The 16,149-nt window shown below is 40.2% G+C and overlaps 1 pseudogene and 1 gene segment (V, D, J or C); both read right to left on the bottom strand.

Moving 5' to 3' along the window:
- Positions 1-3,853: 3,853 nt before the first annotated feature.
- LOC122704619 lies at positions 3,854-4,624 on the bottom strand. The segment is given in 2 exon segments: positions 3,854-4,347; positions 4,458-4,624. Coding segments are annotated over 2 exon segments (450 nt in total).
- Positions 4,625-13,204: 8,580 nt separating this feature from the next.
- Positions 13,205-14,135, bottom strand: LOC122705756 (annotated as a pseudogene).
- Between the last annotated feature and the right edge of the window lie 2,014 nt (positions 14,136-16,149).

Genomic DNA, 16,149 nt, shown 5'->3' with positions numbered 1-16,149 from the left:
GTAGATCTTATTAAATTAACATAGGTTATTATATATATGTATATACATATTAACACAGGCTCTTCTGCTGTACTGTATTCCATACTATGCATATACTACCCTCTATACGGCCCTTCCCCTATTGATGGTTGTTCCTACTGCCCTGTGTGTAAGGACTGAAGCCCCCTGCCTTACCCAGTGAACCCACCAGACCCATCAAAGAGACACTCCAAAGGAATGTCAATTCTGCTTAAGGGGCAGTGAAGGAGTCCAAGAGGACACCAAGTTAGTGGACAAAACTAGTTTCTGCAAGGTAAGACCAAATTTTTAAAAAAGACATAAGTTCAAAAAGATTAATTTTCAAACAGAAAAAAAGAGTGGAGGAAAGTTAGCAGAGATGAAACACAAATTAAGATTTACTTACAGAAAAGGATGAAACTAAAAATGAGGACATTTCATAATCTGACACAGCAAAAGGTCAGAGACAGCTATGACTAACAGCTTTAGGGAAACATTTTTAAATGTATCATTTAAAAGGAACCACTTTTCAAGTTTCTTTAAAAACACATCAAGAGAAAGTGGGAAACCTCATCCTCAAATTATACATAATCATTCTGTGTACCAGAAATTAGGGAAAATTTTAATCAAGGAAGGCCTCAGCTGTCTTATTTATGAACTTTACATTTATTTACTAGAGGGTTGTTACTGACAATCATATCCCCCACTCAATTTCATATGTTGAAGACTAACTCCCAGTACTCAGAATCTGACTGTATCTGGCCTTTAAAGCAGTCTTAAGATAAAATGAAGTCATATGGGTACTAATCCATGTAAGTAGTGTCCTTAGAAGAAGAGGAAATTTGGACAGAGACATGCAAGAAACAGAAGGAAGACTTGGCAAAAGCAGTGAGAAAAGAGTCATCTACAAACAAAGGCAAGAGGCCTCCAAGAAACTAACCCTGCCAGTACCCAAATCTTAGATTTATAGCATCTAGAACTGTGAGAAAACAAATGTTTGCTACTTAAGCCACCCAGACTAAGGTATTCTATTATGGCAGCCTTAGAAAACTAACACAAGGGTCAATTTTAATATCCTATCATATGAAATATCACAAAAAAAGCAACTTGAAGTCATAACCTTCCAGGTCTTTGTTCTTTGCCTGTTTGAGTGACCCAAACCTTTATTCCAGAAAGATCTCAGTTTTCAATGGTCCTGTATTAGTTTTGATTGCTGATGTTTTCCATTAAGCTTAGCCACTGGACATGAAAGTAGTAAGAGGCTCCAAATATATTATTCCTTGCTTCCACTGTATGAAAGCAATCCAATATTCTCTTGTTATTCAAGATCAATCACTCCAGCTAATAGGTTCTTTATTCTGCCATGTTGAGTTGATGGCTAGAGAGCCCAAAATATCCAGTCTCATTGTCCATTGACTGGAGCCATTGTTTTGCGCTCTGGTGAAAGAATTCTTCCCTTAGGGACTAAGATCTCCAGATCTACATGCATAAAGTTGCCAGCTTGGAAATCTATTGAAGTTTGTTAATGGATTATTAGGTGTAACAGTGAGAGGAGCCACTCCCTTCTTTCGATTCCAGGTCCCATGTCTTCTGGCTACATGGAGACAATAACATACAATGGTCTCTGATTCAAAGCACAAGCTGAACCCTGTTACACACAGCGCCATCCTATCATGTTGTCTTCCAACTGGTACTATCTAGAACGTGAAAGTCACTCAGCCGTGTCCAACTCTTTGCAAACCTATGGACTATACAGTCCATGGAATTCTCCAGGCCAGAATACTGGAGTGGGTAGCCATTCCTTTCTCCAGGGGATCTTCCCAACCCAGGGATTGAACCCAGGACTCCCGCATTGTCGGCAGATTCTTTACCAGTTGAGCCACCAGGAAGCCCAAGAATACCAGAGTGGGCAGCCTATCCCTTCTCCAGCAGATCTTCCTGACGAGGAATCGAACCAGGGTCTCCTGCATTGTATGTGGATTCTTTACCAGCTGAGCTACCAGGGAAGCCCTGATTAATTACTGGAAAAGTCCAAATTGTTAATTTCATAGATAAAGTAGTTCAAGATTTTCATTTTATTCCTAATATAATTTATTATTGTAGAAAACTTCTAAAAAATCATACCCAATTATATAAATAACAATGAATTATTAATAAAAAGAAAGAAGGGAGAGACCCAGGGAGGAAGACCACTTTGATTTCACAGGCAGAGTTAGGGTTGGGAGGTTGGATTATGGTCTCCCAGCTGCTTGGAGTCCTTGGTATAAGACTTATTTTTCTTCAAACTCAGCTTGAGTTCAGAATCAAAAGAAAGACTTCAAATAAAAAACTTCTCCTAGATAAAGTGCCCCCTGTAGTCCTTCAGGGTGTGTGGTTTAACCAATGACAGTGAGTCACCTGCAAAGAGAGGTAGAAGAGAGTGTGATCCAAAAAACAGAAAGGAAGGGAGGAAGGGAAAGAGATATTAAATGAGCATACATTTCTTATTCTTAATTGTGTTTCTCCAATAGCCCATTTACTTTCCTTATACCTACCCAGCAACCACTGAAACACATTTATTACAAACCATATCAGTAGGTACTAAAATTATTGTTATTTTCAGACTCACCATTTCACTAAGATAAACCATGGTCACACACTACTTACTCTGCGTTTTGAGAGCTCCTATGCACGTATCTCCTTATACATTCTGCTGTTGCTGCTCTTTAATCATTGAGTCACGTCCAGCTCTTTGCGACCCAGTGGACTGTAGCCCACCAGGCTCCTCTGTCCATGGGACTTTCCAGGCAAGAATACTGGAGTGGGTTGCCATTTCCTTCTCCAGGGGATTTTCCCAACTCAGGGACTGAACCAGCATCTCCTGAATTGGCAGGTGGATTTTTTACCACTGAGCCACCTGGGAAAAGCCCCTTATACATTATAGTGTAGGCCAGATAGGCAACCAGAAAACTCCCTCCTCCTCCTTCTCTGCTTTCTCTAGAGTACTCATTATGTTCCAAGTCCTTAAGAACACAAGGACTAGAAAAGCTTCTTATGCAATTCTTCCCATCCTAGACAAAAAGTTTATATGCATCACAAATTTATGCTGGTTCCAGTATCATCCTAGTATTCATTAAAATTCTTATCAATATTCTAACAGAATTTGAACTGCTAAACTTACTACCTGATTAATTACCACAATTTTAACATATAAGAATCAAACTCTAACATTCTAACAGTGAAATCATACAAGAACAGGGTGAAAGCAAGGCAGGGGGAAAAATGTCCATAGCTGGAAGAAAGTACAAAGGAGTTATATTCACAAATTACTGGTGTAGATTTATAGAATTTAAGAGAATACCAAAAGAATGAGAAGCTACTTTTATAACTGAGAAAAACTCTTTAGATGAATGAATTATAAATGAATTATAAATCTCCATTCTCCTTAGGTACTATTCTTAAATAGTTGCCAGAACTAACATGATTATAACAGTTTTCTAAGCCCCATAAGATTCTAATCAATCTCTTTAGTGTTAACCAACTTCGGAATTCCTCCTAAGTGAAATAAATATTCAGAGAAAATATTCTAACACTTTGTGACCAACACAGTGAGACCCACGGGGAAAAAAATTCAAGAAAATTTTCTGTGAATGACCAAGTTAAGGAGGCAAATTTTCAGGGAGAGAACATGAGCAGTTCATCTTTTGTTTTCTGTCTTGAGCAAGATACAAAGTGGTAAATGAAAACCCATACAGTCAATCCCTTAAAACAGTCAACCTAAAGGCAAGTCCTTAAGCATCTGATTAGTACATGATAAGAACATCATTCTAGGATCTTAACTATTTATTGTTATGTGGTTTCTAAACGAAGTAAAAAGTTCCCGAAATAAAATTTACCAGACATGGAACTGTAGGCTTATATAAAAGTACCTCTGTCTGCTCAGCTCTCTTTGCCTCATTTGCAATCATATAGCAAAAGATCGCTTAAAATAAAACAAGAAGCGATCTTGAGTGTCTGAAAACTCCACCACCGCCAGTGGTTTCTGTTCAACTCCTCCTGCGCTCCCAGGCACTGTGCCACTCAGTGCACAGAAGTACTCAGCCGAGTCACTCCAATGGGCTGAGAATTTCCTCAGGTTGAAGGAAAATTCACTGCTCTTAAATTCAGCCACGAAGCCTCTAATGCCTTGAACCACGGTGTTGCCTGAAAAGTACTTGAGGAGCAGCTGGGGTCTTTGCCTGGGGTGCTGGACATACCAGAAGAGATAGGGAGTTGCACCGTAGGAATAGTTACACTTCAGCTCCAATGAGGTTCCTTCAGAGACCAAAAGAGGATCATTAGGCTGGGTCACTGACTGGCCTCTGGATTCTCCTGCAAAATCAATGTCACGTCACTAAAAGCAATGCAGACATCACTATGAAAAGAACTGTATTTGTAGTAAGAGTCTGTAGAACGACAGACCACTAAGAAATTTTACTCACTCAGGGCAAATATCCCCAGTATTGAGATGAGCAACAGTAGCATGGCTGAGCAGTGGAAACGCTGTGAAGTCTTCTCTGAATGATCTCCCCTGAGCAGACAGGAAAGTGGCAGGAAAAAGAAGGTTAAGGCTGGACAAGTTCCCTGCTAAGATACAAATACAAAAGCTGCTGAGATGAGCCTGCAGCTTTCTGATGTTTGATGTCTGATTCTTCTCTCTTGCCTCTGCAAAGAACTCAGCAAGCTGCAGAACTGAACAGAGGAAGCTGAACAAGATCTTTAGTTTGTGCAACATCGCCCTCTGAAGGCCAAATGTAGAACCAAAGATTCCAAGGCCCCACGGAGAGCTAATCAGTGTCTTCGTTTTACTTTCTGAGCTATATCAAAAACTTCTGTCTTCCCAATATGTTTTTACCATCCCAAATCTATGATGATGTGTTAGTCTTAGAGTCTACAGAAATTAAAGAAAAATAAAAGAAAGTGAAGTCACTCAGTTGTGTCTGACTCTTTGCAACCCTGTGGACTGTAGCCTACCAGGTTCCTCTGTCCATGGAATTTTCCAGGCAAGAGTACTAGAGTGGGTTACCATTTCCTTCTCCAGATGATCTTCCTGACCCAGGGATCGAACCTGGGTCTCCTGCACTGCAGGCAGATGTTTTACCATCTGAGCCATCAGGGAAGCCTATAGAAATTAGATGTCATATGAAAGTAGAGTAACAAGTTACTTCACTGAGAAATCAGTTTTTAAAAGGTATCTCAGAGTTGGAATTTGAGTCTATGAGAATCTTTGGAATCAGACTAAATGCCTCAGACAGCTCTGTCACGGCGGTGATGGAAGATGGCAGAGATGTTTTCTTTGACTAATACTCATGAGTCCACATGATGCTTGTGAAATCTTTTAGACATAAAGACAAAACTATAAGACATTGGTGAAGAAAATTGAAGGAGACACAAATAAATGGAAAGATATATTGTTCCCATGTATTGGAAGAATTAATATTGCTAAAATATTCACAGTACCCAAAGCAATCTATAGGTTCAACGCATGTGGGCATGTTCAGTGGTGTCCAAATCTTTGCAACCTCACGGATTGTAGCCTGCCAGGCTCCTTTGTCCATGGAATTTTCCAGGCAAGAATAATGGAGCAGGTAGTTATTTCCTGCTCCAGGGGATCTTGCTGACCCAGGGATTGAACCCACATCTCCTGAATTGGCAGGCAGATTCTTTACCACTGAATCACCTGGGAAGCCCATAGTTTCAATGTAATCTGTATCAAAATGCCAATGGCACTTTTCATAGAAATAGAAAAAATAATCTTAAAATTTTTATAGAAGTAAAAATGATCCTGAATATCCAAAGCAATCTTGAGAAAGAATAGCAAAGTAGGAGGCATCACACTTCCTGACTTCAAGCTATATTACAAGCTAGAGCAATAAAACTGTTGGATGTTGACATAAAAACAATCACACTGATCAATGGAATGGAGAGCCCAGAAAAAATTCGCATATATATGACCAGTTAATTTACAATAAAAGAATATACAATGGATCAAGGACAATGTTTTCAATAAATGGTGAGGAGAAAACTGCACAGCCACATGCAGAGGAATGAAAGAGCACCCTATTATACCCTATAAAAAATCAACTCAAATGGTTTAAAGACTTGATCATAAGACCTGAAAACATAAAACTCATAGAAGAAAACATCAAGCTATTTTCAATAACATATATGCATCATGAAAGCATTAAAGTAGTGAAATAAGTGAGATACAGACAAATATTTAATGATATTACTTATATATGGAATCTTAAAAAAGAAAAAAAATAAGCTTATGGAGAACAGATTGGAGATTGCCAGAGGTAGTGGTCAGTACTTCGGTGCAATCTCAAAAACTGTGGAATGATCTCTGTTCGTTTCCAAGGCAAACCATTCAATATCACAGTAATGCAAGTCTATGCCCCAACCATCAATGCCGAAGAAGCTGAAGTTGAATGGTTCTAAGAAGACCCACAAGACCTTTTAGAACTAAGGCAAAAAAAGATGTTCTTTTCATCATAGGGAACTGGAATGCAAAAGTGAGCAGCCAAGAGATACCTGGAGTAACAGGCAAGTTTGGCCTTGGAGTACAAAATGAGGCAGGGCAAAGGCTAACAAGAGTTTTGCCAAGAGAACACACTGGTCATAGCAAACACCCTCTTCCAACAACACAAGAGAGACTCTACACATGAATATCACCAGATGGTCAATAGCAAAATCAGATTGCTTATATTCTTTGCAGCCAAAGATGGAGAATCTCGATACAGTCAACAAAAACAAGACCAGATCTAGTACTTTGGGTCTAGAATTTTGGTTTTCTCCTCTCCCCACTCTACCTTCTAGAGGATTCTGTCACCTAATTAGGTAGGAAAGGTGGTTCTGTCATGATAACATTATTGCATTTTCCTCAAATGAACCTAAGTTAATTAGGGTACACTGTAGTAACTAAGATCTCCCTTCTTCCACCCCAAAATGCACTGGCTTAAAGAATGTGACTGCTCTCTCAAATAAATACCTCTATCTAAGTGAGAGATCAGGTTGACAGGGCAACTCTGCTGGGTGCAGTGATTCAGGGGTGCAGGCTCCTCCTTTGTGGTGCTCTTTCATCCCCTAGGGTATTCCTTGACTCTACACATGGACATCACCAGATGGTCAATACCAAAATCAGATTGATTATATTTTTTGCGGCCAAGGTGGAGAAGCTCTATATACAGTCAGCAAAAAAAAAAGACCGAGAGCTGATTGTGGCTCAGATCATGAACTCCTTACTGCAAAATTCAGACTTAAAGAAAGTAGGGAAAACCACTAGGCCATTCAGGTATGAGCTAAATCAAATCCCTTGCAATTATACAGTGGAAGTGACAGATAGATTTGAAGGATTAGATTTGATAGACAGAGTGCCTGAAGAATTATGGACGGAGGTTTGTAACATTGTACAGGAAGCAGCGATCAAAATCATCCCCAAGAAAAAGAAATGCAAAAGGCAAAATGGTTACCAAGGAAGCTTTACAAATAGTTGACAAAAGAAGAGAAATGAAAGGCAAAGGAGAAAAGGGAAGATATATCCATCTGAATGGAGAGTTCCAAAGAATAGCAAGGAGAGATAAGAAAGCCTTCTTAAGTGAACAGTGCAAAGAAGTAGAGAAAAACAGTTGAATGGGAAGGACTAGAGGTCTCCTCAAGAAAATCAGAGATACCAAGGGAACATTTCATGCAAAGACAGGCACAATAAACAGAAATGGTATGGACCTAACAGAAGCAGAAGATCTTAAGACGTGGCAAAAATACACAGAAAAACTATACAAAAAAGATCTTAATGACATAGAAGACCAGGATGGTGTGATCACTCACCTAAAGCCAGACACCTTGGAGAGTGAAGTCAAGTGGGCTTTAGGAAGTGTCACTACAAACAGAGCTAGAGGAGGTGATGGAATTCCAGGTGAGTTATTTTGAATCCTACAAGATGATGCTGTGAAAGTGCTGCACTCAATATGCCAGCAAATTTGGAAAACTCAGCAGTCACCACAGGACTGGAAAAGGTCAGTTTTCACTCCAATCCCAAAGAAGAGCAATGCCAAAGAATGTTTAAACTACCATACAATTGCACTCATTTCACATGCTAGCAAAAGAATGCTCAAAATTCTCCAAGCCAGGCTTCAACAATATGTGACCTGAGAACTTCCAGATGCTCAAGCTCAATTTAGAAAAGGCAGAGGATCCAGAGATCAAATTGCCAATATCCACTGGACCACAGAAAAAGCAAGAGAATTCCAGAAAAACATCTACTTCTGCTGCACTGACTAAGCTAAAGCCTTTAACTGTGTGGATCACAACAAACTATGGAAAATTCTTAGAGATGGGAATCCCAGATCACCTTGCCTGCCTCCTGCAAAACCTGTATGCAGGTCAAGAAGCAACAGTTAGAACCGGACAAGGAACAATGGACTGGTTTCAAATTGGGAAAGGAGTATGTCAAGGCTGTATATTGTCACCCTGCTTATTTAACTTCTATGCAGAGTACACCATCAGAAATGCTGGGCTAGATGAAGCACAAGCTGGAATCAAGATTGCAGGGAGAAATATCGATACCCTCAGATATGCAGATGACACCACCCTTATGGCAGAAAGTGAAGAAGAACTAAAGAGCTTCTTGATGAAGGTGAAAGAGAAGAGTGAAAAAGCTGGCTTAAAACTCAACATTCAGAAAACTAAGATCATGGCATCTGGTCCCATCAGTTCATAGCAAATAGATGGGGAAACAATGGAAACATTGTCAGACTTTATTTTCTTGAGCTCCAAAAACTGAGGGTTGTGACAGCATCCATGAAATTAAAGATGCTAGCTCCTTGGAAGAAAAGCTATGACAAACTTTGACAACATATTAAAAAGCAGAATCATTACTTTGCCAACAAAGGTCCATCTAGTTAAAGCTATGGTTTTTCCACTATTCATGTATGGATGTGAGAGTGGGACCAGAAAGAAGGCTGAGCACTGAGAAATTGATGCTTTTGAACTGTGGTGTTGGAGAAGACTCTTGAGAGTCCCTTGGACTGCGAGGAGATCAAACCAGTCAATCCTAAAGGAAATTAACCCTGAATGTTCATTGGGAGTACTGACGCTGGAGCTCCAATACTTTGGCTACCTGATGTGAAGAACTGACTCATTAGAAAAGACCCTGATGCTGGGAAAGATTGTAGGAAGGAGGAGAAGGGGACGACAGAACTTGAGATGGTTGAATGGCATCACCCACTCAATGGACATAAGTTTAAGCAAGCTCCAGGAGATGGTAAAGGACAGGGAAGCCTAGCATGCTGCAGTCCATGGGGTCGCAAAGAGCCAGACATAACTGAACAACAACAACAAAGTGGTCAGGGATGTTGAGGGAAATGAATGAAAGTGGCAAAAAATAAGACAGAGTCCATATTGATGAGAGTAGTGCTGCCGTGTTGAAAGAAGTAACTCTGGTTGGGAAGGCTTTGCCTTAGGGCCAAAGGATATACAATTACAGAAACCTCTGTGGCCAGAGGAAATACAACCACACCAAAAGACCAGTCTCTGGGGCTTCCCTGGGGGTCCAGTGTTTGACTCCACACTACCAGTGCAGGGGGCACTGGTTTGATCCTTGGTCAGGGAAGATCCTGCATGTCACAAAGCCAAAAAAAAAAAAAAAAAAGAATGATCTCTGAAAACATGGGAATGGAGACATTCTCTGTTTTCTCTATGACTAATGAGGCCCTATGACAAAAGTCAGAAAGCGTATTTTCTTTGATTCCAGGAGAATGAGCCCAGTCCTCTCCTGGGGTTTTTCATTCATGTGTTCCTTCCTGTCAAGACTAACTTTCATGTAAACGATGTAGTAATCTGTCAGTTTGTAAATTTGTAGTCTGTAATTGTGGACTTCTGATTCCTAGTCCTGCATAGTTACCTCTCATCTCTTCCAAATTTCCTCTTAGCTAAAAGAGTAGAAATACAAAGAGAATAAGCCAAAATCCTTAAGAGTAAAAATATTAGGGATCATCAAGAGATGAGAGATTTACACATATTTCCAAAATAGTAAGAGTAAATGGCATGATATTGAGGATGAAAGTTAGGTTAAGGAAAAAAAAATAGTAAAAATTAAGCTATGAGGAGGAATTCTTGCTGGCTGTCAGGCTAGCAGTCATTCTATCTCCTCTCAGTGTCGCCGGGTATTGGCAAAATCCAGCATGCGTAAATTCAATGTCCACAGGACTGTTTGAAGCCTTGGAAAAGTGCTATTTCCTCTGCACTGGAAGAATGTAAGGAAATTCTCCAATTGTCTATGGTGGTAGAAGAAACATCTCATAGTTGAAGAAAAGAGGAGAAATAGAATATTCTCCTTTAAAGATGATGACAGGACTCTAAGACATATATTGATTGCCAGAAAGACTAATGAGTCTTCACAGACAGCTCAGAACACCAAAAACCATAGTTCATTAAAAACGAGCAAAAATAAAGTCATTGAAAAATAAGGAAAGAGAAACTTGAAAACAAAACCGCTCTGAAAAGACCTAGCCTTTCAGTTGCCATATGGTTTATCATGCTCGTGTGAAGTGATGGAAAATTCATAGTTTTTAAATTTTAGAAAAAGAAAAATTGTAAGTTGAAGAACAACTGAAAAATATAGTTGTCAGCAGACCTAGCCTAGAAGAAATGCTTTAAAAGTTTTTCAAGATTGAAGGGAAATACATCATGTCAGACATATTATCAGAGGAAAACTCCACGGTATCAGAGGAAACTGCATCTTCAAGAATTAAGGAAGAATACTAGAAAAGGTAAACAGCTGATAAATATAAGATCTCTTACTTATTCTTTCATTAAACCTTAAAACGCATACAACTATTTAAAGCAAAAGTTATAACACTCTGCTGTAAGGTTTTCAGAGTCTGTAAATGTAATATATATGGACAATTATTAAAAAAAAAACCTCAGTACTGATGGATAAAGTTACATTTTGTACAAGATTTCAACATTTTCCATGAAACAGAACAATATTAACTCTAACTGGGCTTCCCAGGTGGCTCAGTAGTGAAGACTCTGTCTGCAGTGCAGGAAATGAAGTTTCGATCCCTGGGTCAGGGAGATCCCCTGGAGAAGTATCTCTATCCCTCGATTTCTTAGGAATTGCAGCTGAGTCAGGTTTTCTTGAATGGGCTTTCCTAGAAGAGGTCATTTTAGCTCAGGGATGAAGACTCTTCTGAGAGACCTCATTTGTTCAGGAGACTGAATCAATCAGAGATCAGACCTAGTTTCTTGTTTGTCCATCGCCCAAGGAGGGCATGGCAACCCACTCCAGTATTCTTGCCTGGAGAATCCCATGGACAGAAGAGCCTGATGGGCTACAGTTCATAAGGTCACAGAGAGTTGGACAGGATCAATAACCTCAGATATGCAGATGACACCACCCTTATGGCAGAAAGTGAAGAAGAACTAAAGAGCCTCTTGATGAAAGTGAAAGAAGAGAGTGAAAAAGTTGGCTTAAAGCTCAACATTCAGAAAACTAACATCATGGCATCTGGTCCCATCACTTCAAGGCAAACAGATGGGGAAACAGTGGAAACAGTGGCTAACTTAATTTTTCTGGGCTCCAAAATCACTGCAGATGGTGACCGAAGCCATGAAATTAAAAGACGCTTACTCCTTGCAAGGAAAGTTATGACCAACCTAGACAGCATATTAAAAAGCAGAGACATTACTTTGCCAACAAATTTCTTTCTAGTCAAGGCTATGGTTTTTCCAGTGGTCATGTATGGATGTGAGTTGGACTATAAAGAAAGCTGAGTGCTGAAAAATTGATGCTTTTGAACTGCAGTGTTGGAGAAGACTCTTGAGAGTCCCTTGGACTGCAAGGAAATCCAACCAGTCCATCCTAAAGGAAATCAGTCCTGGGTGTTCAATGGAAAGACTGATGCTAAAACTGAAACTCCAATACTTTGGCCACCTGATGCAAAGAGTTGACTCATTGAAAAAGACCCTGATGTGGGGAAAGATTGAGGGCAGGAGGAGAAGGGGACGACACCGGATGAGATGGTTGGATGGCATCACTGACTCTATGGACATGTGTTTGGGTGGACTCTGGCAGTTGGTGATGGACAGGGAGGCCTGGTGTGTTGTGATTCATGGGGTTGCAAAGAGTCAGACACGACTGAGCCACTGAACTGAGGATGTAAGCACAGTACAACAAATTGTGACAGAGTATGTTATTTTATGAGATTTAGAAAAATGCACTGTTACCCTTGCCTGCTTGAAATCGTTTCCCCTTTGTAAATTTAAAAAAGTGAAAAATTCTGCTCTCTGTAGAATTGTTTCTTAACATTGGGTCTGTTTTTTATTTCATTCTTTTAAAACCTGTTTTATTGAGGCATACTTGACATCAAATAAGTTGCATATACTTAAAATGTACAATTTGATCATTTTTTACAAGGTGTACAAGTGTGAAATCATTATTATAATACAGGTAAAAGCACATGCAGGACCCCAAAGGTCCCTGGTGGCCTTATTCTTTGTGCTCCTTTTTAACCCCTCCTGTATATCTTCCTACCACATCCCCCCTCCAACCCCTGTTCAGTCCGAAGCAATCACTAGTCTGCTCTTTCTTTCTGTAGATCAGTGTGCAATTTCTCTAGTTTTATGTAAATAGAATCCTAGAGTATATACTGTCTCCTGTCTAGTTTCTTTCGGCATATTTATTTTGAGATTCACCCATGTTGTTACATTTATCATAGTTCATTCCTTTGAATTGCTGAATCATATTCCATTGTGTAGTTATACCTCCAACAGTTTTCTCTTGCCCTCTTTATATTTAAATTTTTATTTACTTGCTGTGATTGTGTTGTCATTGTTCTTCAGTCTCTAAGTTGCATCCAACTCTTTGCTACCCCATGAACTTAGTATGCCAGGTTCCTCGGTCCTCCACTATCCTTCAGAGTTTGCTCAAATTCATATCCATTGAGTCAGTGATTCTGCCTAACCATCTCAATCCTCTGCCACTCCCTTTTCCTTTTGTCTCCAATTTTTCCCAGCATCAGTCTTTTTCAATGCGCTGACTCTTCACATCAAGTGGCCAAAGTATTGGAGCTTCAAACTTCAGCAACAGTACTTTGTTGTGATAGGAATACTTAAACTATGCCCTCTTAGTAGTTTTTAAAGTGTTCAGTACAATATTGTTAACTAAGGATATGCCTATCACATGTTTTCACGGGTGTAGTAAGGTTGCCTTCCAAACTGGCTCTAACAAGGCACACCGCTGCTGCTTCCCTTCCCCAGCAAGGACACACTGCACAGGCGCAGCCCCGCCTGTCCCAGTGTGTGTCTCTCAGGACGCAGTAGTACACAGCGGTGTCTCTCATGGTGACCTGGGGCAGAACCAAGATGCTGGACTTTCTGTCTTTGGCGATGCTCAGAGAGGCCATCCTATTTGTCACATTGTTGTTCAGACCGTGAATCAAGTACTCTGGACCCTGGTGGGGAATCTGTCGATACCAGTATATGTGCTCACGTCCACTGATTGTGGAGTGATTACAGGGCAAGTGCACAGGTCCTTCTTCAGCGCCCTCCGCTGAGTTTGGCTGTGTGGTCTTAGAATCTCCCAATTTACCTGGGGTATTGAGAAACAGTTGATCAGCTCTGGATTGTCAAATCAGGGTGTGCCTAAAGGGCAGATTCACAAATATTCCCATAAACATTCTCTGGCCTTGCCCCATCCTTGAGTATTTTCATGAGATTTCATGTCCTGTGTGTTGCACAGGACAGGAGAATTACTACTCGTATTTATTACTGAGCTAGTCAGAGCCACAAGGCCAAAGATAAGTTGCTGTTTTCCATGATCCTTGGATTCCCTGAACCCCAAAACTTCTTACAGCCAGAAAGCAGTGAGATTCATGGGGGCTCTGTGAGTAGTGGATCTGATAACTTCTGATAATGATGCTCAGACTCTCTAGAAAACACACAGACACATAGAAACACGCAGATGCACATTCTTCCCAGCAGTTTGGTAAAGCACAGTGGGAGAAGTGAAAGCAGCAGACATTTGCTCTTTGACTTTACCCACGAAAGCTGTTCTTTCTTAGGCCCAGATCACTTACCCAAAGCTAGGAGAAGAGTTATTCCTGTCACCAGTCTCATAGTTGAAGTCCCAGGCCCCTCAGAGCTCAGGATCTGTGTCTGAGCTTAAGTCAGGGGAGGTCCCAAGTGCCAAATCAGCCGCCACTTGCACAGCCCCACACCAGGCAGCTCATTGGGGTGTTCCCCAGCCAAGCATCAGCTGTCTCTTGGTTGGGTCTACTCACACCCCCAAACTAAACATAAATCTAAACAGAGTGTAACACTATTTTCCCAATGTTTAGCCCTAATTCAGAGAGCCTACAGTATGATTACTTTCAAGGTTCAAACTCAAATCAGCTATGTCTGAATGAGTCTGAATGAATCATTTTTTCCACAAGGAGGTTATCCATCTATTTGTATGACAAGGAAAAACCAACCACTATTGGTGATTTGATGCTCCTTTGAGCTGGCATGAAATGTCATTTAATCCAGGAAACCTATGTTGAGCCGTGGGGTATAGGGGGTAGAAGGGAATTCTTATTTATATTCCCAGGCAGGGGAAAGAAGTCTCAGGAACAGCAATATATATATACAGTTTAACTTCAAGAGCTAGAAATTTCTTTTTGGTGTAAAAAAAATTACCATAAGTTAAAAATCAAATGGCACAGTGGAAGAAAATATTTGTAACATTTATGACAAAAATAACTTCATAGTTATATAATACTGCTGTTCTCAGTCTGTTTGGAAAAGAAAATTAGAATCCTGTCTAAAAAGGCAAGTCACCTGGTAAGCGGGTCTCCTTACTGACTCCTGGAAAGATGTCTTGAGCATCTTCTAAGTGGATTTTATTGGATCCCTCAGGTTTGATCCAGGAACAGATGACTTGAATTTTACTTATTCCTATTCCACCTGAGCCTTCTTTAATGCATACTTTCTCCTCTCCCTGCCCATGCTTAGGGATGGAATGCATTGAGGACACTAAGGAGAAGGTAAGAGAGGAGGAGACGGGAAAAGAAAATATGGAAAAGAGAATGAAATGAAACCATCTTATAAGAGAGTTGAAAATAAGCATAAGGCATTTTCTTTTGTTATCCTCAAAGCGGTTATTAACAAAATGTGAAAGAAATTGAAAGTCGCTCAGTCATGTCCAGCTCTTTGCGACCCTATGGACTGCAGGCTGCCAGGCTCCTCTGTCCACGGAATTCTCCAGGCAAGAATACTAGAGAGAGTGCCGCTCCTTTCTCCAAGAGATCTTCCCACTCCAGGGATCAAATCCAAGTCTCCCACGTTGCAGGCAGATTCTTTACTATCTGAGCCACCAGGGAAGCCCATGGATAGAAAAATAATTAAGATTACTCATCCTATTTAGCTGTAGTAACTAAGCTTATTGCTCTACTCTAGGAACAGATATTTGGCCACTAAAATTTCAACTAGTAATCATCTCTCTTCATTTTTTCCCTGTGAGTGGGTCAGCTCTTTGCTCTGCATTTAGGAAGGGGGTTACCCAGGCCCTTGAAGCTCAATGTGAGATTATGAAGTACAAGGTGGTGAAGAGGAGGGAAGTAGATTCTTTGTATAAGTCACTGATAGCTTCTCCCTCACCCTGTTTGGAGCTTTGGTTTTCCAGAGTAACAGCCCCATCTTGTGACTGCATACATGAATTCCTTTCCTAAGAAATGGAACTTAAGTCAGTCAGCAGCCACTGGGGCTTTGTGTTTCAACTCTAAGAATAATTATGACATAGGAGCTCCCTCTGACCCTCTAGTGGCAAGGTTTCCTAATAGTTTTCTAAAGATTGAATTATTTTCAGTCACTTGGGAATTTTAGAACACATTCTGTAACATTTTTTTCCTTACAGAAATAATTCTAAATCCCCTCAATCAAATGCCTTTTACTTCCCTTGTTGTATTGAACTTTCCATGTTGGAGCACAGTTTCCAAAGGCCCCATAATTCATCTCTGGCATGGGATTTAGTACAGGCTAAGCACTTAATACTAATTTGTTGGGTGAATGTATTAATCAATATATACTAGGAAAAGTTATGTGGAGTGACTCTAAAAATTATTCCAAACCAAATCTTCTAATTTTGTGGTAAAT

This window comes from Cervus elaphus, chromosome 12, assembly GCF_910594005.1.
Source record: "Cervus elaphus chromosome 12, mCerEla1.1, whole genome shotgun sequence".
Classification (NCBI taxonomy): Eukaryota; Metazoa; Chordata; class Mammalia; order Artiodactyla; family Cervidae; genus Cervus; species Cervus elaphus.
The sequence above is the reverse complement of the archived record's forward strand: the minus strand, read 5'-3'. Positions and strand labels throughout refer to the sequence as shown.